Source organism: Aythya ferina (genome assembly GCF_964211825.1).
Source record: "Aythya ferina genome assembly, chromosome: 5".
Lineage (NCBI taxonomy): Eukaryota > Metazoa > Chordata > Aves > Anseriformes > Anatidae > Aythya > Aythya ferina.
The window spans coordinates 36,769,748-36,795,719 of record NC_140301.1 but is presented as its reverse complement, the minus strand read 5'-3'; the positions used below and the strand labels follow the sequence as shown (position 1 = coordinate 36,795,719).

Sequence of the window (25,972 nt, the reverse complement as noted above, 5' to 3'; positions counted from 1 at the left end):
ATTTCATATCATAATTTACCCTTTGCTAGGAACCACTGACCTCCTTGTCCTACACTTTACTTCTCACTTTGGTATGGAGCATTGAAGATGCTCAAGTGTTAATTTATCTGCATTTATGCTGCTCAAACATTAAATTAATCTGCTGCCCCAAAATCTGCCTTAGGGTGTTTCAGGAAACAGTGTGCTTTGTAATTGCTGTTCCATTACTGTGCTTGTGAAAATGATCGACTAATCCTGGGGCTGGAGCCAAGAGGTGTCTATTACAAGCACCTACCTTCTCAAATCCTACTTACACAAAGATTTCAACCAGCAAGGAGATTCCTACAGACAGTTGCACCCACAGAGGTCAGAGTCTCACGGCGAGCGCAGTGAGTTACGCCTCTTTCAGGTGCCAGAGTGCTTGTTTGTGTGTGCAGACACAAAGAGAGCAAAAAGCAAAACGTAAATGGCAGCCAAAGGTGCTGGGCTGCCAGGTGTGGCAGATTGCAGGCTACCCTATGCCAAAGGCAGAGAGTGCTTACTCTGCCTCCAACAGCTGATTCCTACCCGACAGCCCTCTGTTCCTTGCCCCGGCCCTGCCAAGTGTGTGGGCAGCTTTTCCTGCCAGCAGCAGTTCCCACACCCCTAGCAGCAGGCAGAGCAGAAAGCCTCCACCTCCTGCTCTTCTCCAGGGCAGGCAATGTGGGCCCTGTATCCTCACACATGGTAAGGCAGAAAGCAGCAAGGAGAGGAAAAAACGGTGAAGGAGTGATGAGGGGCTCTGACCACATCCAAAGCTCCTGGCAAGGTTGGAGCCCCCGCCTACACACAGTCCTTCTTGTCTCCCCACACCTTCAGCCATCGCTGCCCCACTTCTGGCAGCTCTCCCCATGTTCCTCACCCCTGGGACCTTCTCCACTGGCATGGTAAAACTGAACCAATGTCCAGAACCAGCCCTTTGGGTACATCAGCTAAAGTATGAGCTGGTGTAAAATAAATGTTCCTGACCACAGAGCGCAGTTGTGGACAGTGGAGTTGTGCCACTGTGCTGCTATAAACACTGAAGACGCATTTCTTTCCCAAACGTTAATTTAGTTATGCATGCACTGATAAACCTGACAGAAAGGGATCCTACCCTAGTCGTTTGATTTTCCAAGCAGGTTTAGCTTCATCTCTGGTCTAACATGATTTAAGCAACTGAAATGAGGGATATTGTTGTGTTACCAAGTTGACTTATTTTGTCACTATCTCCATTAAATTCTCCCCTACAACTAGAACTCTTATTGAAGATGAAAGCTCAGTAGAGCCAATACAGGACTAGTCTACCTGCTTAATGGGCCCTACCTTCCTCAGAAACAATCCTTGGCAGTCATGTTGCACACTGGATATAAAGCAAACCACATATATGTATATATAAAGAGCAAGGAAGTGAGGCTGTGGTGATAATTAAACATTAACGCACCTAGACATTGCCCCAAAGCTAATGAATACTTTGCTACTACTCTTTAATAAGAACGATGATGCAGAATGTAGCGATAAGAGCACAGGAGGCAGGATAGATAATCAGAAGGAGGGAGTGGAAGTGGAAATTAACATTAATGAGGTAAGAAAACATTTTGAAGAGGTTACTGTACTCAGATCAGGAGGCCTGATAAGCCCCATCCCTAAACTTTGAAAGAACTGGCATATGCAATTACAGCTCCGATCACAAGGATTTTAAAGGAGTCACTTCAGATGGGAATGGTAACACAGAAGTGGAGAACAGCGTACATGGTAACTATTTGTAGGGGGTAAAAATGACTTTGGAAAACACAAGGCTGAAAATCAGACTACAATACTATGCAAGACTTTGGAATGAAAGAGGGAAAAGTAGAAGATGAAAAAGGGATGGAATCTCGTTTTAAAAGAAGTAGTTTGTTTCAGCTAAAGCTAACAGATTTCTTTGACAACTGATTTTCCAGACCAAAGATAGATCCTTAGGCATTAGAAAAAACATATACTGTAATGCCATCTGGGAAAGAGTTCAAATGGAGACTGATACTAGTATTAAGACAAAAATAAGAACCAATCTAGAAGGAAGATAGCTATTATAAGAGAAGTATTAGGTTAGAGAAGCTACAGGTAGAATTTCTTTAAGACAGACTACTTTTATCTGCATTTTAATTAATGATAACGGTACAGAAAAGAGCACGCTAATGGTATTTGCTGAATGCACACTATTAGGAGGAACTGGTTATATAAAGGAAGTTCTAAATATCATACAGAAAGGAGCAGTTCATCTTGAGGGGTGGAACAGAAATGGGATGAAATATAATAAACAATATAAAGTTCATAATTTAGGCATTTAAGGACAGATACATTTGTAATGATGAAGGAACTCACTAGCTAGATATGAAAGAGTGATCTAGGATAAAGCAAGTCAATCTGAATATAGTAAAAAGGTACTTGCTTGATGCACTAGCATAAACGAAAATAAGATCCTGGGGGTGTTTCAAGGAGAGAAATCCAGAAGATAGGGAAATATTATCATGACATCAGGCTATGGTGAGACCTCAGTCTGTGCAGTTTTGATTACCATATCTGAGAAAGATTAATTCAAACAGAAGCACCAGAGAGAAACAGGAGAAAAGAGAAACAGAATACTGAAGAACTTGTCATGTTCAGTACAGCAAAATGAAAACATTGAGGGATATGATTACACTGTATAAATACATTAAAGGGACTTACATTGGAGAGGGCAAAATCTATTTAAAATGTAATATTGGCATGGGAACAAGTGGATAGGAAGTGGTTATGAATACGCTTACAGTTGGTGTCCTGGGAAATAGCTTCTATTCCTACGATCTTAAGTGAATCATGTTTAAGGCTCTCTGAAAACATCTACCTGGGAAAATACACCCCATTCAGTAAATTAGTGACTGAAGTCTGCACTTAAATGGCATAACTTCTGCAAAGCCTGTAAGGTGAATGAGGGCACTGAGCTACGGGATGTATGCTGAAAGGATCTCTAATATCCTTTTATGTACTGATCTAAATAGCTAGATTTGGAGAGGAGCATACTGAGCTGCAGCTATTTGAAAATTATGCCATGCCAGTATATTGGACTCGCATCCATGTCCCAAAATCCAGGTTCACAATTCTCAGTAACCAAAATCCGAATAAACAAAGTAGCCTGAAATCTCCTCTTATTGTTGTGTAACAAGCACAGTCGTAATGCAAATATCAATTTGTATCTGTTCTAAGATTAGGCAAGAGGACTTCAGTGTCATCTGACAACACTAGGACAATTAACCCCAAATTGCTTCTAATAACAAATGAGTAAGCTCATTCTACAACACTGATGTCCTATTTGTGCTTCAACACGTTTGGTTTGATCAAGGGTAGACCACTAGAAAGCAGACGTGTTCAAGTAGAGGCACATACCAACAATCTCCTTACAGTGCTCTCATCCAGCTGTGGTCACTTCTGGCTTGAAAGATCAGAAAGTAAGTGTCATTTCTTTTCCCTAACACTGGGTCCAAATAAATGAATAAAGGAGGTGGGAGTTCTGATAAAAGTGAACATAAAAAATAATTAAGAAAAGTTTCTAAGTGGGCACAAAAGAATAAATTGTCAACACAGAAGCTAGATGTTTTATTTAAATAATTCCTACATTTTTCCTGTTTTTAACAAACCTGCTTCCCATTTTATTCCACACTGAGAGGGTGACTCTGTAATTGATCCTCTAAAGGCGTTCATCAGCACTTCTCCAGTTCCTGTGCTGTGTGTATCCTGTCCAGTGATCCCTTGAACCTCTCTTATGTTTTAGATAATATCACAGTAAGGAAGAAAAAAACAAATCTATGCAGTTGGGCATAATGAAATCACTCATTCTTTCTTGCTGTATGCGCCAGCCAGCCTTTACACCTGCTGTTTTACATTGCCACTTCTGTTTAGCCCCTTCTTATTCAGACAGGAAATTCCACACAGAACTGGGATAGCACATCTCTAATTAAGAGCACATGAAACAATTTACAGCTCCTGTTAATTACTACTACTGCTGAAGCCTTGCTTATTTTTCTGCTGTTTTGAATTTACAAATGTAAATGCAAATTTACAAATGTAAGTGCAAAATGTGTGTTCCCTGGTAGGTACCTTCTCTGCACTGTGAACCCAGCTACCTTCTGCTTGAGAACAGCAGAAGTGGTGCAGCTAGCACCATGGGGCACCAGGCATGCCACTGTGCCACACGAAGAAGGTTGCCCAGAGAAGCTGTGGATGCTCCATCCCTGGAGGTGTTCAAGGCCAGGCTGGATGGGGCCTTAGCCAACCTGATTTAGTGGGTGGCATCCCTGCCCATGGCAGGGGGGTTGTAGTTAGGTGATCTTTAAGGTCCCTTTCAACCCCATTCATTCTATGGTTTTGTGACTGCTGTATCTCTACTGTACCATTTTTGGCTTCTATCAGTGGTACAGCAGTGCGCTGCCAGGAACTGAACATGAAAGGTGAGATAATGCTGTTGAAGATTGCCACTGATGTTTTCCATTTCCATACTGTACCAAAACACTTGGTGCTGGGAGATGCCTCAGTGCTCTTCACTCCCAGTGGCTTTAAGTTCAGAAGTAATTTAGATTGCACAAAAACCCCTAGCTTTTCTTCTTTCAGCACAGATGGCCACTGTATGCAAGTACTCCATTTCCAATTATGCTTCCAACTGAAATGTCCTGCCCAGCTGCAAAATCTCTGACTGAACTTCTCCAGCTTATCACACAGGCATGTGGCTTTCTGTACAGCATTAGAGAGCAACTGGAGCCAATGTAAACACAGGGGTTGAGGAATCGCAGCACTGCAAACACAAACACAGGGCTTCGCACCACCTAGTTCGCCTCACTGGCATGAGATAAACTACAAAGCAGCTACCCACATCTATTCTCTCAGGATATTGCCCACATAAAGGGAGATCACCAGCTCAGTCCCATGACTGGGACTAGAATTCTGTCCGCTTCCCTTTCGCTTGCTCCAGCTATGTAAAAACATCAGTGAATACGTGTGAAAATTGTGACATTCATGTAGAACACCGTGTAGGTTCAGCACTAAGTGTTTTTTTAACAAAGTATAACTGGTACAAATTCACAGTAACCGTGGTTTGCACTTCAGAATAGCCACGAGGAAAAACATGATTCCCAGCACCTCAACTGGGAGATGGTCCATTGGCTGCTTTCAGTACAGGGCCAACAGCACAGGTGGAGTCAGAACTGACTCTACCCTGGTGAACAGGCAAGAAAACAGTTAAACAGAAAAATGACCATATCTGTATGTTTTATATATATGTTTTAAAACATATTTATATATATATATGTTTTTAACTGAAATGTTCCTACACAACCATTAAAATCAGACCCTGTTCTTTCAAACCATCACTTTCTCCTCTTTTACTTTGCCTCTTCCCTATCCTAGACCTGATGTTTTCAGGGATGCAAAGGAAGCCAGACTAATTCACAGGAGAAACCAGGATAAGAAAGCCTAGTAGGAATGAGTAGGAACAGACAGTTTTGATTTTTCTTCTAACTCCTTTATTCATATGAGAGCAACATTATATCCTCTCCTCCTGAAACTCATCAGCATTCCTGAAGAACAAGCAAGAATGTGACAGTCCCACAGCAACTTACACCATTCTTCTTTGGAAGGGAGGAAAACAGAGAAGATAACTAATCAGAGTTATTTTTTAGAGGACAGATGAAGCAGATACTGAACCTTTTGAGGTTAGTGGACTACTTTTAGTCTCAGCTGAGGTCACAAGGGCTGGCAGAGCTGAGCTCAACTGACATCTCGATTCTGCTTTAAGTATTACCATTAGGGCAATCCTTTTTGAAACTTAAAAAGTTGCATGTTGAAAACACTTGGAGTTTTGAAGGGCTGGAGATGGCTGAATAGGGGCAAGCTTTGCTGTTGTTAATATTAATCAGAAAAATGTTATGGAGATACTTGTTCAGAATATGCAGTATCTCAGACTGTGGTTATGGGTTGGGTGCAGAAAAGACTGGGTGAGGTTCTTTGGCCTGAGATATGCAGAATATTATAGTCCTCCCTGCTGATCTTAAAAGATGACTGCAGACCAAGCCTGTTTCACAATTTTCTCAACATAATAGATAGAAATATACTTTGTCTTGTTGTGGTACTGATTCTAACATTTCCCTCTCTCACGTGACAGATTTCCTGTGCCTCTCCTTCCCGCTATAAGGAGGGACAAAGACAGCGACTCCATCAACACCTATGCAGAGGACATTGAGATTCTTGGGTTCCTTAAAGCATTCATGAAGTGTTAAGGAAGAACTGATTTCCAGTACGCATATCTGATTTCAGATCAGAACTTCTCTATTGCTTGAATTATCTAGTCCTAGCTTTCCTGTTCTACCTCACAAAAGCATTACAGAAGTCAGAAATATATTAAGAAAAATATTGGATTAAAACTGGTTTATAGAATTCCTGAATTGCTAGCTGCTGGCTAGTATTGGATGTGAGGAAGAAAAAAACCTCTATTTCTGGCACTGAGCAAGTGCAAGAACAGATTCTGGATGCTATTTCCTCATCATATTCCTTAGTCCCCTCCTCCCTGAAGGCAGGGTTTGATGCTCCTCTGTGCAGTCTGTCCAGCTGACTTTGGCAGGCTCTCCCACCTAGGATTTGTCCTGTGTCTGGGACTTGGAACCAGAACAAGTTGGTTAATATTTACACAGCGTTGCTGAAGTGCAGTTCTGGGCAGAAGGTGGTAACTGTCAGCATGTGCTATTTCCCCTCTGGTTTCGTTATTAATGTTCAGTATCTCCACAGCTTGTAACAATGCTTGTAGCCAGTTTCTTGCATTCAATGCCAGCACACTGCACAGCTGTATAATCTGTTCAAAGCTGCTTGTTTAAAACCTACAGAATACCATTCTTGCACTCATAATATCAGGACTCAGTATCTGTCAGGCTAAAGCCAAAGAAACAGTATTTGTATGAAAACTACTGCATAAAAGGCGAGGGGGAAAGTTTGAAAAGTTCAAACTTCAGCTAGTATTTGCCCTCCATTACCTTCAAGAAATAGCTGAAGCTAAGCTTGCCAGAGCTGTCATCTCCAAGTTTTAAAAAGAAAGCAGCAGAATCCCCTCAAAACACGCTGTTTACTTTTAAAATAACAAAACTCTCAAAGTTAATTCCTTGTGTTATTTATTAACTTTCTAAATTTTGAGCCATTATGGGTCACACATGCAACCTTCTATCTCCAACCATGCAGATGTTAGAAAATAATAATGGAGTGATTCCCTCACAATCCCCAATAGTCCTGGAGTTTTAGGAGAATGCCAAACAGGACAACTGCTCAGCAAGCTGAGCTGTCAACATCAAACCTGGCGTATCTCCAGCTCTCCATAGATACCAATCAGTGCGTAAACAACAACAGAACTGGCAGTAAAACACCTAAAATATACAGCAAACATCTACACAAGGCTGTGTGTGTGTGTGTATATACGTGTAAACACATATCATATATATGATAATCCTATGCATGTATCATAGAAAATCAGAGTAATATATGCCATACATAATATAAATAATGCATATAATTATATATAAACTTAATGATTATGTGTAATATAGATTTTATTATTCTATTAAATATTACATGTGCTAATGTATAATACATCTTATCTATTTTAGTATATACATATAGATCCTATATATATTAATTTTTAATAAGTCAATATTTATTTTTAATTTATATAAATAAAATTATTTTAGAGATGAACAGTGAAGTGCAGAAATCCAAGCTAAGCTAGGTTCTAATGCGAAACACTTAGCTGTGAGGTAGTTGTGTGCAACTTCTGAACAGATCTCAGGGCTTCCAAATATCAAATCATAACAAAAAGCTCTCCCTTGCTCCCCTTATGTGCAGATTTTTTTTTTTTTTTAATAGAGGCAGGCATCCATTTAAGAATGAATAAATACTTCAATTGTATCAGCAACAGAGATGTCCTGTGTTATTTTTGTTGCAGAGTACAGCAGAAATGCCAAAAGTGCTTCTCTTCATGCTCCTTGCTGATCCAAGCTGAGCAACACAAAAATGCACAGGAGGAAGCTCTGAAGCTACAGGCCACTTTACCAGCACCAAATACAGCTTCACAAACACCGTGAAACCCCAGCACTTTACAATCCCTGGCTTGTAAAGTTCATGTTATAACCATATAAAGGTGCCCATGTTATACGGACAGTCTGCTGTCACTTGATCCACATTTATGGGCTAGCTGCTGCAGGCTGGAACAGTCCCCTCATATAACAAAGGTATCGTAAAAGGCTTCTTGGTGCTGGAGTTCAAACCAGCACTGACAATAAAGCACAGCATCCTCTAACTGCTCTCTGATTGAAGAGCAAATCTTTGCTTTCAGGTCTGCTCATGCTGTATTTACCTTCACTGCTGTAAACCTCACTGTCTTTATAGGCAATCACTGATCTTATCCAGACTCCATCAGTCAGGAGGCTTTCTGTGATCCCCCCCATAGTGAGGGTAAACTTTCAGACTAGGACTGCTGAGGTCTCTACCATCATTCTAGGATATCTTCCGAGGTCATATCTTACATAAACACATGAGCTTGATAAAGCTTAAGCCCATGGAATGGTTTTGCTCTTAAATCTTGTGTAAATTGAGAGAAAGTTGATTGCCAGCTAGTTTTACCTGCTTATAGCCTAACAGCCCTGGACACTACAATTTTCACCACTGGGACTCAGCTCTGTGTATGCCTGCATTCAGACCTACCTCAGGCTTTCATTCGTTCCCTTGCAAAATGCTGTGCCCTGAACTTTGACATGCAGTAGATGCTTAAGCATTCTGCATGCCGCATAAATTCAGGACAGGTGGTGATATTTGGAAACAGCATATCCAAGATTATCTTCTGTGGTGTTCAGACAATAAAAATTCACCATTGCTACAATAACTTCTCTCTGACCACTGACCAGATTTTTTCAAGCTTTTCTCATCTATACATTTTTCTTACTTAAAAAAAAATTAAACCTGATATATTTGTATTGTCCTGATCATCACTAAATAGATCAAAATTTGATTTCTTGTTTTTGTTGATTTCTTTTTAGAGCAGCAAAACACATCTGTTACACACATTGTTACATTCACCACCTAAGAGTAAAACACATTATTAAATGCCTTACTTGTCTGAGCTATTATGGTTCCAGCAAATCAATTCTCACCAAACTGGGTAGCCACTGACTGTCCTCAGACTCGGCTTGATAGCTTCCAATGTACTGCAGGTGCTCCAGGAATTGCCTGCTCCTGGAGCTGCTTCTTTCTTTCCTTTTTATGTTCTGACATGGCAAGCCCAAGAGGAGCTCTTTTTGTGCTCTGTGAAAATCTGCTTTATCATGCAGGAGTTCTCATCATCCCAACTCCACATGACATTGATGGCACCACTCTGGTATTTCTCCTGCTTCAGAGGTTCTAGAATACAACTGAGGTGCAAAGAGCTGCAATGCCACACAGAGAATTTCTCTGCAGTCAGGGCATCATCTGGCATGAATAGATCACTGTAAAGTCAGCCAATATCCTTAATGGATCAAAATCTACTGCTGAACCACCACCTGTCATCTCCTACGCTGTCTTTTTGTTATTCTACAGTAACAGTGCATCCAGCAGCCTGGATCTGTGTTTTGGCACTCACTGAAACTGCAGGAAGCATGGAGACCTATGCCTGCCTCAGCTGAACATTTTGGTGAATTAAAAGCATTTCTGCACAGAAGACCAGGAAGGGCACTGGACTTCTTCCAGAATATACTGAGAGTGAGCTCCTCATATACCAAGAGCTTCAGCTGATGTGGTATGCAAAAGAAATTCTGCAGCATTTCACTGAGCTAAGTCCACCAACAGGTACACAGTTGCATTTGGCTCTTACTTTGGCAGCCTGCACATATCATGGGTGTGCAAAATCCAAGTATGATTACTTGGGGATTGGACCTAAAAGAAAAGCATTAGTTTGCCTAATCCTTGAGTTTGTTCTGCTTTGGATGCATTTCCTGTAGTTCAATTCTGAGCACAGTGCTTGAGTAATGTCAAAATGATTGAGACAGAAACCTGAAGCTCCCCTCTTACCAGCTGAATCTGCTGCAGAGGTTCCACCACTAGTCAAGTCCTCAGTATTAACTGACTGCAGATCTGTGTAGGATGGAGCAATGCTGGGGCTGCTGGTATCCTCCGAGTTGGTTGTCCAGCTGCTCTCCGATGCATGGGCATGCCTCTCAGACGAATTGGAGGACGGGGAGGTCCAGCTGGGTGCTTTTGATGGAGACACTGGATGCAGGAAACAAACAGGCACCAGTGAGAGACTTACAAGGCAATCATCCAGAACCAGACGATCACTATTCCAGAGATACACTACACCATCGTACTGACACTCTGTAAGTATTAATTCCAACACCCACAGCAACACAGTTATTTTATAACAAACACACAGCAACTTAACAAGTGCATGGCACTGTTAGACTCCACTGGATGGGAGCAGCACTACTCAGCTCTCCGCCTTACATCCCATACTGCTGGCAACTATTAGTTTTCCTGTTGTTCAAGTATTGTAGAAGCAGTACCTTTTCAGAGCAGTTAGATTTTGTGCTTCTGCCACTGCTGACAAGATCTGAGTATCTACGTTGTGTGACACAGTGGAGTTCTTACAGCACCATAGGTTTTATAAAGTGGTTTTATTGTATTTCATTAAGCATTCTGTACCTGTGGTGCCCATTCAAATGCAGCAGTCATCTTAAGGAAGCTACATATGGGAGTAGAGTATAAAAATAAGATGATCTATTGATGTGAATTAGAAATGGCTTTTGTGTCTGAATATGCAGAATGAAGTACCCCAATCTGAATAAAATGAATAACATTTCTGCTTAGTTTAGGCCAAAAATCCCATTCCACTTTCTTGCCAGAGCCTACATGTCAAGCAGTAAGTCCTGCTTAACCATCATCCAGAGCTGATAGAACAATCTTATTCATGCACTACTATGAATTTGTCTTGCAAACTCTACCCACCATATCACTCACATTAACATTTGAGTTAACAAATGTGAGTAAAGAGGAAAAAAAAAAGATGCAGTAAAAAATCTTCCTGAACTAAAGAATATCTAATTTAACCTTGGGATAATAACTGTTTGCTAAATTTGTAAATCTACGTTTATCTCTTAAACAAGCAAATATTTCAGTGCACCTCAAATCTGCGTTTATAGAACATCCTGAGATACAGAGGTTCTCGCCTCAGCATGTAACACATAACCAACCTTTATCAGGCTGACAAATACTTTGGAAGAAAATGGCAAATTAACACTGAAGAGGATTTCTCTCTATCTCTCTCTCCATCAGAACAGTGTGATGGGACACCATCTCGTTATGGAAAAACATACCCTTCTGTGTGCATAGAGGTACTATGCAAACAGTGCTCCCTGCCTTGCCAGCTAAGTGCAAATTTACTTTATATAGCTGCGCTGTTACCCTCAGGTAAGCAGGCACTAATCTATTTATATTTGTACAGCTGTGAGCCTATGTACTGAGCTGCTTCTGAGTAGTCATCCTGAAGGATGAGGAGCTGAAAGTATATCTATCTCCTTATCACATCACACATACTGACAACTATCTTATAGTAACACAACCTAAAAAGCCCCACTTCTCCATCCAGTAATTCTGCACTGTGTCATGCTTGATGCCTGTCAAGAAGCGATGACAAGTACCTGATTATAGTCTGCCAGCCCCTCAGGCCTTTTGTTAAACATTGTGTGAGGTATCTGAAAAGCAAACCTTAAAACCTTACCTGAAGTTGCTTTGATGGACAATGCTCAATTGGACACAGAAGACACACTTAAATGCTGAGCTCTGTATGTGAACCAGTAACAAGACACACTTTTTCTAAGTGTGTTTTATAAAAAAGGTCTTAGCTGTAAATTTGCAGTGGTGCCCTTTTTTGTTTTGTTGAAGTCAGTCAGCAATATAAAAACCAGTCTAATTTAGACACACATAGGATTTAATAATTCATATACTTATGTAATAACAGTAATTCTTTTTTGTTTGTTGCTTTCCAAATCCAAATTTTGTCGAGTGACACTGACTGGAACATCATTGCACAACACTTCTACATAAGGGCAAATTAATTTCACTGTAGGTTAGTTGTGCCACTTTGGAAGAATAATTTTTTTTTATAAATAAAGTGGCGTTTATTTTGGAAAACAGTAACCATAGAGAGCTTTTCCTGTAACAGGCATTCTTTAGGATCTTACTACAGTCAACTTCCACCTACCACTGTTAGGTTCCTGAACTTGAAACTATAAATTTTTTCCCTATACTGAGTCAAACAACAACCAGTCTCAAAAAGCAAGACAAGCTGAACCAAACATCTGCATGCTAAGGCCTGTCCTAAGATGCTCCTGCTGCTCTCCAACCTCCTGGAAGTTCTGAAACAGAAATCCTAAATAATATAGTTTTTTTCCTAGAAATTTGGAATTCAATCTCCAATGTCAGTAGATGCCGAGGCAACGCCTTGCAGTTGCAGCAGTTCTCAGAAATCTGTTTGTGTTGAAAGACCAGGGACAGAACTGTTTGGAAAATGCAAATCCCATAGCATGCAAAGAATAGTGAAAAATCAACTCCTTGTTTCCCAAAGTGTTTCCTTCTGTGTTTTCCAACGTGTCCGTCTACTTGCATTTTTATTTTTCTGCATCCATTTGTTCTTAATACATTGGCTTGGATTTTAATTAACAGATTTACTGTTAAGCATTCATTCCTTTTAGATGTTTTGAGGACATATTCCTTGATCCCTGCACTGTATTCCCATAAACCTTTTTAAATATAAACATTGTTTTTTTTCCTATCACACAGGACCTCTGATTTTCTTGATTTTTAGACAGCATCTCAGTTTGTCTAGTTTTCAGTTGCTGACCTCGTCCTGCACGTACTTTCCACTTTCAGACAAAACATCATGAAATGGTTAAACTGAGGTTTGTCTCACTGTGGGACAGCCTCTCAAGGGACATGGTATGAAACCAAGTTACTTGAGCCATTTAAAACTAGACAAAGCTCTCGGGAAGAAGGAGTGGGGGTGGAACAGATGATGTAATAGATCTTGCCTCGCTCTAATTTTGGTGCTTTGCTGAATACCTCATTGAATGCAAGGGTGCAGCTAACACCCATAGAATATGAGACTGCTAGCTGAAAGCCCATTGTATAACAAATGCAAATGTTATGTCACTGGCTGGCTGTGATCATTTACTGATTATGTAATGTTTGTGATAGGAACATTTGGGTGATTTCTAAACATCCCAGTTTTCATTTTTGCAGTATCAGTTTGACGAGTCTGACTAGCCAGATAATAACTATGAGAAAAATCATGTTTCTTCTTTTTCCAGCAAAAGGGAAATGTGGAAGAGGGCATCACAATGCATCATTTCTGTGACTAAATATTTCTGTGGCCTCACTCAAGAGCTACTGCTTCCCAGGGAGAAAGCCACATGACTATGCAGCTGTCAGTCACCTATGCATAAACCTGAAAGGCAGAAATATTTTGAAAGTAAGAGATTCTGTCTGAAGCTGGTAGAATGAAGGGTTTACAGGAATGTCCTAAACAAAGGCAACTTCTACTCTAAGGCTCACAATGTATGTTTTTCATTGCTACACCTCAGCTTTTATGCTTTCTTTTCATCTTCTGAATTCTTTTCAGCCCTGTTTCTTGCTATCAGTCCCCCTGGTTTCTGCTCCCTCAATAATGTTTTCACTTTTACCAGAACAAGGGTCCAGCATTAGATTTGCTTTTCTTTTAAACATATTTCCTACAGGATAACCACCATGTGGTAGCTGCATTTTTAAAGTAATATTTTTTTCAGATGGTGATCACTTTTGGACAGATTCACTTTCTGAGGAACGTGTGCAGAAGTATCATGACACTAGGGTCAGAAGAAGATAGCGTCTGTCTCTGCTAGAAACTGTCCTCTCTGCTCTCAAGGTGCTCTGGAAACATCATTTTGCAATCGATTTTCAAAATGTGCTTCCAGGCAGCCTGGCCATTGGTCAGGGTAACTGTCTAGTCAGCTGTGCAGATGCTTCAGTGTGGAGAGACAGACAGACAATTTCCTAAGTGCTGGAGCCCTGACAGGAACATGGCTGGGGATGCTGAGACTTCAGGACATCGCTCTTCACAGCTGCCTACACAGGAAACAGATTTCAAACATCTCCATCCTTCTCACACCAATCTGGCTGTTGATAGTCGGTGTTCCTACTCTTCCCCTCCAACTGGCTATTCACTATTGTTCTCATGTGGGCTGTTTGCTACTGGAAATGAACAATTGCTGTCACCGCAGGCTTTCCACAGACCGTGTGAGTGTATCACGGTTGTAGCAGAAATATTCTGGCTTTGCTGCTGCTCACAAAAAAAGATGTGACTGCATTATTAACTGAGAACAAGCCTGAAGTTTATCCTAATTCTGGCTGTCAAAACCCCCTCGGAGCAGACAGCCAGCAACAAATAGCTGTCATCTCTTATGCTCTGTGACCTCCCCTTTGGTGGCTGTCAGCTGTGCTGGTCTGGCCATTTAAATGACGGGGTCTTGAAGAGGAGTGGGACTGGCTCATAAATATGGATCTTAAACACAGGTTATGCACATCACCTCATTTTAGAAAAAAATCTCCCTAGGCTTCCTATGTAGTAAGTAGAGAAAAGCAGCCTCCCACACAGGGATTACAGGGAGTAACAAAGCAAGGCTCACAATATGCCTGCCAGGGGAACCATCCTCCTCCATTAATCTGTCTGATGCTGAAAGTTAGAGTGCAAATATCCCTCCAGTGGCATGGATCACTTAGGCCAAGCACTACAGAGCAAAAATGGGTGCTTTCTTTAAAAACAGACATGTTTTTGAACAGTCTTCTCTGATCACCTCTTTTTGGATGTCCAAGAGCTCTGTCTACAACCTGTATCCTGTGTCTGAAAATACAAACCAAGAGGCACTACTCTTGCTAAGCACAGACCTTGAAACTCGGCCACATCCCTTTAAGAACAGGAAATCAAGTAAAAAACCATCAAATTAGTTTTTTTTTGTTTTTTTTTCCAGCTACCTTTCTTTAGTCTGATCAAATATTTTTTTGTTGTTGTTGTTTAAGAAGAAGGTGCACTTAAGATTTTCCAGTCAACAGGGACATCACAGTAGGAAGGAAATGTGGTGTAAGAGCAACCAACAGCTACATTTGAAAAAGTATGTGGCTGTATGTATCTGTATGAGTAAGAGAAAGTAGGAGGGTCTGTATTGTTTTCACCTAACTGTGAAATAGAGAGGTAAAGCACCTTAGTTTTACAGATTTACAGTTGTGAGTACTATTCTTTCTCTCCTTTTCACCAGGATCAGTAAATATTTACAACTAAGAGCAATTAAAAAACAAACATAAAGGTAAGTAGGACTAATGAAGAGCTTAAAAGAAAAAATATTTACCTGAAGATTCCCCCACCTGTCCTGCACAAAATTCTAACCACTGTCTTAAGTGGACTAACCTGTAGGACCCACAAAGAGAGCTAATGGAAAAAAACTTAAAGCCCAATTCAAAGCTGCTAATCCAAGTTTTCTGACAGAAGCGTTATTTACGTTGCAGGGAATATTTGATGGACTCAGTGAGGAGAATGAAACTGTAACTTTTAAAACCACTTTAATAACTAGAAGTAACCAAGTGGTATTATTGAGAGAGTATCTCAATTCAGGCATGAAAAAGTAAACTAAATGTTTTCTTTGGGTAATTATTCCCCAGTCTCCTATGAGAAGGAACCGAAGTGTGTTCATACAGAAAAGCTAGAAGCTTATATAGCAGTATGAGTTAATGCAAGCTGAGGAGGTAAGCCGGAAGCTTTGCATGCACGTTTGAAGCATGTCAGAAAGAACTTTTACATCGGAACAAAAACATATGCAGTCCTGGAGATAGGATCGACTTCTGCTGTCTTTGTAAATCTCAAGGTGCTTGAGCATCAGAAGACAACAAAGAAAACCTGATGGAACTGCCACACTAGCAGTTGGTCTTTCTAAGCTTCTGGCAAAAGCAGTGTGGGGATTATGAGCAGATAACGACATCAAACACAGACAGGAATCAACATTCTTTCAGTTCCAGATTACAGGAGCAAACATGGCTCAGACTTTTCAGATGGCTGTTCATACCTGTACATAACAAACATCACTACTACAAATACCACTGCATTGTTTCCCCAAGAATGCATGTCGGCAGTCTCCAAGGTCAAGATACATGTATAGGGTGAATGAATCACCGAAACTTTTCATTTTTTTTCATGAAGAAAAGACATTGTGTTTATGTTGCTAGATCAATCCAGAACTATGTTATGATCCATTTTGAAACTCTGACAACATTAGTTGTGTTAAAATATAGTACAAAGTAATCAAAATTCAACCTCTCAGAGATCAAAGAGCAAGGTAAAAATCTGTTAGGCTCTCACTGAATTTTGTTAAGTTACTGGAATGGACCTTTTCATGCATGTGCCTCACCTGCTTGTGGATGGGTGGTTGAAGCACTGGTCCATGGTGCATCTTCAAACTGAACCCAAGCTCTGATAGATGATGACAGATCAGCTCTGGGACACACATGGTTCCCAAGCGCAGTAGAGTCCTCCTTGGGCTTGTCACCTGCATCATCTGTCTCTGTACGGAAGAGGTCCTGAAATTCTCCATCCACATTATGGCTCTCTTCTGAGGAGGTGTCTGAAGAAGAAAAACATTTTTCCAGAGGCTCCTCAGTGCTACCTAAAATAGAGAGAGAGAGAAAAAAAAAAAAAAGGACAAAGAAAAAAATAAAAACAAACAGCAATATTGGTAGGAATGACCATTACTTCATCTTCTTTATTGAAACCTCTAAAACTTGCCTTTGAATGTACATGGAAAATTTTCCTTCACCTAATACAGTTTTTAACCTAACACTGGGCATAGATTTGCACCTAATTGTAATAGGTGAGATTTCCTTCATGGTCAATTGGATATTGCCTTGTATCTCCAAGGACAGACCCAAACCATGTAACAGATCTGTGCTAAGAGGTGGGAAAGTGCTTTACATTTTTGGCCCCAATTCTCATATTACGTCAGGGTAACAGGACATAATTCAACTTTTACACATATCACTTCTACTTAGAAGGCAAGCTCTATGATCCTAAATGATAATACTCTATGCAATGCTATGTATATGATAGTATAAATCAAACAAAAGGTCTTAAACAATTCAAAGAAAAACAGAAGTACCTTACCTCGTGGCTTAACCGGGAGGAGCAGCTCATCTGCGAAGGACACCCACTCAGACTGGTTGGAGGCAATGACACTAGTCAGAGACGTCATATTCACAGCAGGCTCCTCATCCTCACTTGGTGATTATAAGGAGGAAGCAGATTGGGAGAGAGGCACAGTGAAGATAAGCCAATAGAGAGAAACTCTTCCTTTGTGCTTTCTTTTCTTTTCAAATGCTGTTAAGAAAGGATTAAATAATGCTTTTTAGAAAAATAAATGGGAGAAACCAGTGCTACTATTTTAAAACTACAGAATGTTAAGACACTTTATTTATCACTGGCACAGTACTGCCAAAATGCTGCCATCCTTAAGAGAGGAATGTCACCTATGACTAGAGGAAGGCTACAGTTGAACAACTCCTTCATTAAAGCTTCCGAGGGTCTTCAAATATCCTCATGTTAAAACAGTCAGTCATCAAAAACAACTCCTTACTCAGGGATCTATGTCTCTCAGAAACCCTGTAAGAGAGGTTATCAGGGAATTCCCCCCAGTCCAGTGAACTTTGGTTATGATGCAACGTAGCCTCAATTCCAATGTGTTGTGATGTCCTTGTTCAGTTTGCCACTTATATCTGATCCTTCTCAAGAGCTAGCAATAAGCTGCATGCCTCATTATCAATAAAATTTATGTATCCAGTTCTGGAACTGGGACATATTTCCCATGACTCTCATCACAGTCTGGGCATGAAAAGATGCCTTCTCAGCTAGCTGCACTTTCAACACTGCTGCTTGACTGGTATGTCAGATTTTAAGTTTAAAAAACAATGTCTTAAACCTTGCCTGGAGTTAAGCACGATTTTGTGGTAGCCCAAACACTTTCACAGCATCTGCAACTTTATTCAATGGGACGTACCCCACACAGATCTGTGAGTCTGCTAGAGCTGATGGGACGCTGCCAAGGACTCTGACTGTCAGCTAATAGCTGGGAAGGTCAGGCCTAGGGAGAGAAATTCTCCTTTTACAAGCACCCGTGACTGCCTCAGATTTGCAGAACACTTCAAAGCTCTCAGAGGACTATTGCCTCTATCTAGGAAAGAGTGGGAATTCTGTCCATAATCACCACAAGTACTGAAGCTCTTGTTGCCATGGTATTTAAGTACTTGAAAATTCTAAAACTCAAACTTGGTTATTTTAATGTGCTTTACGAGGCATCTCTGTCTCTCACCCAGCTAGCATATATATATTTTTTTGGTGAAATTTCATATTGGTGTACAAGAACAGGTATTTTACTGAGGCTTCTCCTTACTCTAAACATTGTTTAGGTCCAAAGGACAGAACAACATTTAAATATATTGACTCTTGAAGCATTTTCTGCAGAAGGTAGATCATTCCATAGCTCCAGCATGATTAGTCTATTCAAGGCCACACAGTTATGGGAGGGGTAAAGGCCCATCAGCAAATAAGAGCTGCATTAAAGAGCCAAAAACTTCAGAAGCCTGGAAGTCACACAACAGCCTGACACCTAACAGAGAGAATTCATGGGTCCATACTCATTTTCTGAAGCATTCCAGTTTGTGCCCACTGCCTCTTGTCCTGGCACTGGGCACCACTGAAAAGAGCCTGGCTCCATCTTCATTGCACCCTCCCTTCAGTTATTTATAGACATTGGTAAGATCCCTCCTTCTCTTCTCCAGGCTGAACAGTCCCAACTCAGCCTCTCCTCATAGGTCAGGTGCCCCAGGCCCCTGATCATCTCGGCAGCCCTCCACTGAACTGTTCCCAGTATGTCCATGTCTCTCTTGTACTGGGGCCCAGAACTGGACACAGCACTCCAGGTGTGGCCTCACCAGTGCTGAGTAAAGCAGAAGGACCACCTCTGTTGATGTACTTGCAATACTGTGCCTAACGCAAGCCAAAAATACTGTTAGCTTTTTCGGCAGCAACAGCACGTTGTTGACTCACGTTCAGCTTGGTGTCCCCCAGGATTCTTAGGGCCTTTTCTGCAGAGCTGCTCCCCAGCTGGGTGGCCTCCAGCATGTACTGGGACCTGGGGTTGTTCCACTCCAGGTTCATTCATGCAGTGTGGGCTTTTCCCTGCCTGAGACTGAATTGATTTTGGGTGCTCTTAATAAAAAAAACCCACAAAACTAAGCATAGAGGTAAGCTAAGAGAAAAAGAATAAACTGACATTTAGTGTCCCAGGGACTCCAGGTGAAGGGAGGAGAGGCTGACCTTGCTATCTTACTTTCCTCATGAGACCAATTAAGTCATATTTTCCTAAACAACTGAGTACTGACCTCTCCTTTCTCCTGGCAAAAACCTGACGGAAGCATGAAATGACAGGAAATGAAAAAAGAAAACAGTTTATTTTGCTTTTAATGCACACAGACGCCAATAGAGCTTTTTTTTTTTTTTTTTTAAATGTCAAGGGAAAAAAAGTCCTGGAAGAAGGTAAGAAAATGAACTGTTTCAGCTGTGCAGGTATGTGGGAGAATTATATCATTATTTTAGCATAGATTTGCCTTTTTTTTTTTTTTTTTTTTTTTTAATTCTACTGGCTTGGGACAAGCATACTTTCTAAATCCACTCAATATCAGACAGCAAAAAAACAGTCTAGAATAGTTGGCTGGAGTTGGATTTGTTCTGTTTGGTTTTACTCCTGGGTTTTTACCAGGCACCCCCTCATTTCAGCACCACAGAAACCCTCACGTCACAGCATGAGAAATGACTGCCCCAGCTCCAATTCCAGATCAAACTGTTGAATGAGGTTCTGGGTCTCCACACAAATGCAGTATATGCTGCAGACACACACCTTACAACAGATAGTAAGAGTAAAAAAACATCAGGCTACCATGAAGCACGGCATTAAGTGTGTACTCCAATTATACAATTTCCCCACTGCTAGAATTTTGTACAGAATTCCCGGTTTGGTGAATGAAGGAGATGGTTGAAGATGACACCAAGGAAGTATTGATATGCCAGAGGGTAGGAAGGCCCTTCAGAGGGACCTGAGCAGGTTGGATCAATGGGCAGAGGCCAATGAGGTTCGACATGGCTGAGTGCTGGGTCCTGCACTTTGGCCACAACAACCCCATGCAACACTACAGGCTTGGGGCAGAGTGGCTCGAAAGCTATGCAGAAAAAAAGGATCTGGAGGTGTTGGTCAATGCTCACTTGAACATGAGCCAGCAGTGTGCCCAGGTGGCCAAGAAGGCCAACGGCATCCTGGCTTGTGTCAGTAGTGTGGCCAGCAGGACCAGAGAGGTGATTGTCCCCCTGTACTCTGCTCTGGTGAGGCCGCACCTTGACTACTGTGTTCAGTTCTGGGCCCCTCAGTACAAGAAGGACATCAAGACCCTGAAGTATGTCCAGAGCAGGGCTACGAAGCTGGTGAAGGGCCTGGAACACAAGTCCTATGAGAAGCAGCTGAGTGAACTGGGGCTGTTTAGTCTGGCGAAGAGGAGGCTCAGGGGAGACCTTATTGCTCTCTACAATTACTTCAGGAAGTTGTGGGGAGCTGGGGGTCATCCTCTTCTCACAGATAACTAGTGATAGGACTACAGGGAATTTCAAGTTGCACCAAGTGAAGTTTCGGTTAGAAATTAGGAGACGTTTCTTCTCAGAAAGAGTAGTTAGGCACTGGAATGGATTGCCCAAGGAGGTGTTGGAGTCACCATCTCTGGGGGTGTTCAAGGAAAGGTTGGATCCGGTGCTTAGGGACATGGTTTTGTGGGTAATATTGGTGGTAGGGGGATGGTTGGACTGGATGATCTTGGAGGTCTTTTCCAACCTTAATGATTCTATGACTGTGTTGACTTAGCAGGGTTATCACAGCTTTTAGACAGGCAGTCTGGAAGCAAGGAAACACAGCCTGAGAAGATTATTGTGTCAAAGATTTTCAGAGCAGAGGCATTCTGTGGATGAATGTTAGGATGAAAAAAATATACAACACGGAGCATTTTGTACTCTCTCGGCTTTCAGAAGAAAGCTCTAATCCCACCACCTGACCTAAGCACTTGTAACAGAATTATGAATAACATGAAGCTAATTCCCATGCAGATTATATGTAAAAGATATAAATTCACCTCAAATTATTTTTAGTTCTCTTTGCTTTCCAAAATCATCCCCAGTGAAATACACCAAGCCAACCCATTATGAAACAAGGAGCTTTAGCCAGCGTGCTACCAATGCCACTACGCATTCAGTTAATAAAACAGTACTACAATTTGCAGAACTACTAGAGGTAAAGTTTCTTTAGGGATCCATTTGACAATACAGATAAATCTGAGTCCTTTCCTTAGCAAAGCAATCAACACCCACTACTTAAACAATGCTGAGAACACTCTAAGAGAATTTAAAAATTTTTCTCCCTATCCTTTCGAATGCCCAAGCATCTATAGCTATTCCTAGAACTATGGATTTTGGAGCCTAGATTGGGAACAAAACGGTCCTCCTTTACTTTAAGGGAGCTAAAGTTAAAGCAAAAGTTTATGCTGAGCAGCTCAAACAAAAGGAGATGGAAACACATTTCTTGGATCAAAATATTCTGAGGCCAGCAATACACCTCTGTACGTAAATGGAATTCATGTCAGTTTAGATTTTGTTACTTACGGATTTGCGTTACATGGATTAAGCTTTGTTGTGGAATTGGGAAAAAAAAAAAAAAGTGAACTAATTTATCAGATTTTTGTCAAAAGTTTGTGATTCAAAAATTTGTGAAGGTGTTTGACTACTACATCGTAAATATGACACAACACTAGATGTTGTAAGCGCTGATCCCAGTGATCCTTACCATCAATTCCAGTGCAGCACTTTGACCACAAGATCTCAAAACTCTAACAGGCTTAAATCTCTGCTTCAAGTTTCCCTTTTTTACTTAACAGTTTCACACTGGGGTATGCAATTCTGAGTGACAAATGGGTGACAGTTATTTCCAGTTCTCCAAGTATTACAGAGCTGGAATAAAACTTACTGGCTGTGTAATCCTCCTGATGTTTTTATTGATGACTTTACATAATCCCTTTCTAATACTGATGAATGCATTTTAACATGATAGACTGCTTTTATAACTAGAAACATCTCCTTTCTGATCCCTGTAAATTCAGTTTTTAGCCATTTCTTCTCATGACACAGTTACTTGTCTCTTCTTTTGTATACCTTTGCTCTAGCAACAGATAAAAGGAAATACTCTTCTCCATTTCTTTGCTAAGCCAACAATATAATATGTGAGAAAGTTATGTAATTATCTTCTTAATTATCATACCCAGCACCTTGCATACTGAGCCTGCACTTTAATTTGAACTTTTACCACTATGTGAATACAAACACTAACAGTAGTAGCAGTTCATGGCACCACTGAGATACTTCAGAATTAGCTACAATTACACGGTATATTTACAGAAACGCTATCAAAATAAATTAGCTACTCACATAGTGAGACAGCAAACTCAGACATTGATTCTCAGTACATTTCAACTGCATTCAACAGAAACAGCTTAGCACATTTAATCATTTTAAGCACTAAGGATCATTTCTTCAACTGCTTCAAGTCACATACATATGATGCATACTGCAGCAGGCTTTATCACCACTACCCAGAGCTCACTAGAGTACAGTTAGATGGGAAAACAAAAACAAACAAAATAGAACAAAAACCCAAGATGATTAAACTCAGGTTTTGCTTTGCAAATGCAGTATGTATAGCAAGTTTCATCTAAATTTATAAAGACTAAGTATATCGTCTTACATGGCAGCAGCACTAAAAAATCTTGTGATCCATACATGATACAATTTTTCTTGCTTATACATTCCCATACAATCCCAAGGACCTAAACAATAACTGGTTACTGTAGTTTGCATTCAGTCATTGTAGGAGACCATGGAAGGGAAAAAAATAAACAAGTTATGCTACAGGTAGCAGAAAAAGAAATTAAGCCACAGGGACAGCAAAGAATAAATGACTGCGACTTTGGTTTTAACAATCAAGTTTCATAAACTGCATCAAAGTCTCAAGGAAAAATACGTAATTTTATCTTGACCATGTCTGTTTGGCAAACCTCTACAGACAAAACAACTCTAATAGCATGAACTGCGGAATGATTGCTGCCTTGGGCACATTTCCAAATGAGTGAGAGCTCATGTTTTTTCCTCTCAACTTGGCGCGCAACAAGCAGCGACCATCAGCACATCATGACCTGAATAATAAACAAACTCCAAATTGGAAATCTGTTCTCAAGCCTCAAAAGAAAGTTCTAAGTACATCAGGGTGCCACACCAAAAACAAAACCCAGTGACAAATGACAAGAAAAAAGATACCCAAAAGAAATGCAATGAAATAAAGGAACTGAATTTTATTATTACTGAAAAATCATTACACCAGCTTCTGTCTAAATGCCTGAGAAAAGATTACCTTACGAATAACCTAGATAATGACAGGAGTAAGTCATGTTTAATTATTCTACGTATTTCCTGATACTGACAATCATATTTTTTCCACGTATAAAGCTCCGCCAGTTTATAAATTGCCATAAGGAAATTTCTGGCATGTTTTAGAACTTGCCCCAGTTTAACTTACTCTCATATGTGCCATTACACGAGTTCCACGATTTCAGATTTAGCTTAAGTTCAGTCATTATCTGTGCATATGAGACTCATATAATGAAAGTTCTCAATAGGTAAGGAAGAACTAGGGTTCAGAGGGAGCCAAAACAACTCACTTGTGAAGCTCCTCCAGCCTCCCTGGAAGCAGCAATGTCTTTGCCCACTACAGATTACTCCTAAGGGAACAGTAATGAGAGCCCTGATAGCACTGCGTGCTCAGAGCTTGGTCAATCTCACTTCAGGCCATTACAAGGTAGGTCACTGCCACTGTCCTATGGATTGATGATACAGATGGCAATTTTAGACCGAGATGGAGTGAGGCAGAGTGTGGTACTGAAGGTAACTAGAGCCATCTGGCACACTGGATGACAGAAGAGTGGTGAGGGTCTCTCTGAGAACAGGACCTAGTGCAGCCACACTAACAGCTATACCCAATTATTCCAAATTGATCTGCCTAAATTCAGACTGCAAGTCTGAAACTAGTGTTAAAGTTTAGGTGACCTGAAATGCCCTTATTTTCCCTTGACCACAAAAACCCACCCACACATACAACCATGCCCCACAAACATACAGCTCAGCTATGCTGGAAGCTCACATTCAGTGACAGTAAGAAAAGAGAATCTGTAGGTGACGTGCCGGTAAGGAAGCCATAAGTATCTCCCTCAGGAATACTTGTGCCAAGTCTAATATCTGAAAGGTCAACAGCTGCTGTTTTCTCTACATCACAGCTTATCTGTGGCAGAAGCTCCCCTGTTTTTCAGAGAGAACACCTAAGTTTTTCTCCTGCTATCAACACCAGGGTATTTAAGCTGTTGAGAAAGCAATGGTCTCTCTCTTTCTCTGACACATACTCATTTTACCTTGTGAAAGGTTAATTTATTCTGCTTTGGGATTGCAAATTTGCAGTAGTCACAACTATTGCTCAACATAACACAGCAGGTTGAGGGAGGCGATTGTCCCCCTTTGCTCTGCCCTTGTGAGGCCCCACTTGGTGTGCTGCATCCAGGTCTGCGTCCCCAGCACACGAAGGATGTAGGGCTGTCCGAGCAGGTCCAGAGGAGGGCCACAAAGACAATCAGGGGGCTGGAGCACCTCTCCTGTGAAGAAAGGCTGAGAGAGCTGGGGCTGTTCGGCCTTGAGAAGAGAAGGCTCCGGGGTGACTTTATTGCAGCCTTTCAATACTTAAAGGGGGGTTATAAAAAATATGAAGAAAGTTGTTTTTTGCTTGGTCAGATAATAATAGGACAAGGGGGGATGGTTTTTAACTAAAAGAGGGGGGATTTAGATTAGAGGTTAGGAGGAAATTCTTCACGCAGAGGGTGCTGAGGCCCTGGAACAGGCTGCCCAGAGAAGATATGGATGCCCCATCCCTGGAGTTGCTCAAGGCCAGGTTAGATGAGGCCCTGGACTACCTGATCTAGTGGGAGGTGTTCCTGCCTATGGCAGGGGGTTGGAGTTAGATCATCTTTAAGGTCCCTTCCAACTGGGGCCATTCTATGATTCTGTGATAACGGCTATCATAAGAGACATTCTAATCTGTAATATGGGAGGAAAATGGCTTTAAAAACTGCTTTCTTCTTTCAAACCCGATAAAGTGATTCATACAAGGAACATATTTATCAAAAGAAAGCTCCTACTGAGCACCCTTGTTTGCACATCTGATACAGACACTGTCTTATGTTCTTGTCTAAATCACGTAGCCAAGCAATGCAGATATATTCCATTTACTAAATCCTCCAAAAGCTATTGTACTTTATTTGCTGCTGTGATGATTATCAAGGCGTGTTTTTTCTTTATTCTCTCTTTTTTTAAAGTTATCTAAGTGAAGTTAAAAGCAGTGTTGTACAATTAATCACCCCTGAACCAACTATGTCACTCACCACAGTCTGCTATCACTGAAGACAGATGTCATGAGGTGAGCACAGATCACAAAGCCCTGCCTGTACATATCCTTCTTCTAAACTGGGGCTAATAACAAAAAAAAAAAAAAACAGGGAAGTAAGTGATCATAAGTTTACTGAAATACAGCACTGGATGATAAACACTGTCCCAGTAAACTCGCATGCTGGCTTGCACGAAATGTCAGCCTGTTCAGCCAGACACTAACATCCTAGCATTGCCTACAGACCTTGCAACAAATTA

General features: G+C 41.0%; 1 protein-coding gene across 1 annotated transcript in view; it reads right to left on the bottom strand.

The window, feature by feature from the left end:
- STON2 (stonin 2) overlaps nt 1-25,972 on the bottom strand; it is a 75,209-nt gene that overhangs the window by 41,190 nt on the left and 8,047 nt on the right. Inside the window, exons 2-4 of the mRNA XM_084522229.1 lie at nt 17,255-17,467; nt 16,506-16,760; nt 10,090-10,287 (exon numbers count right to left, since the gene is read on the bottom strand). Of these exons, the coding sequence (XP_084378355.1) occupies nt 10,090-10,287; nt 16,506-16,760; nt 17,255-17,342 (541 nt within the window). The 5' untranslated portion in view covers nt 17,343-17,467. The remainder of the gene's footprint in view (nt 1-10,089; nt 10,288-16,505; nt 16,761-17,254; nt 17,468-25,972) is intronic.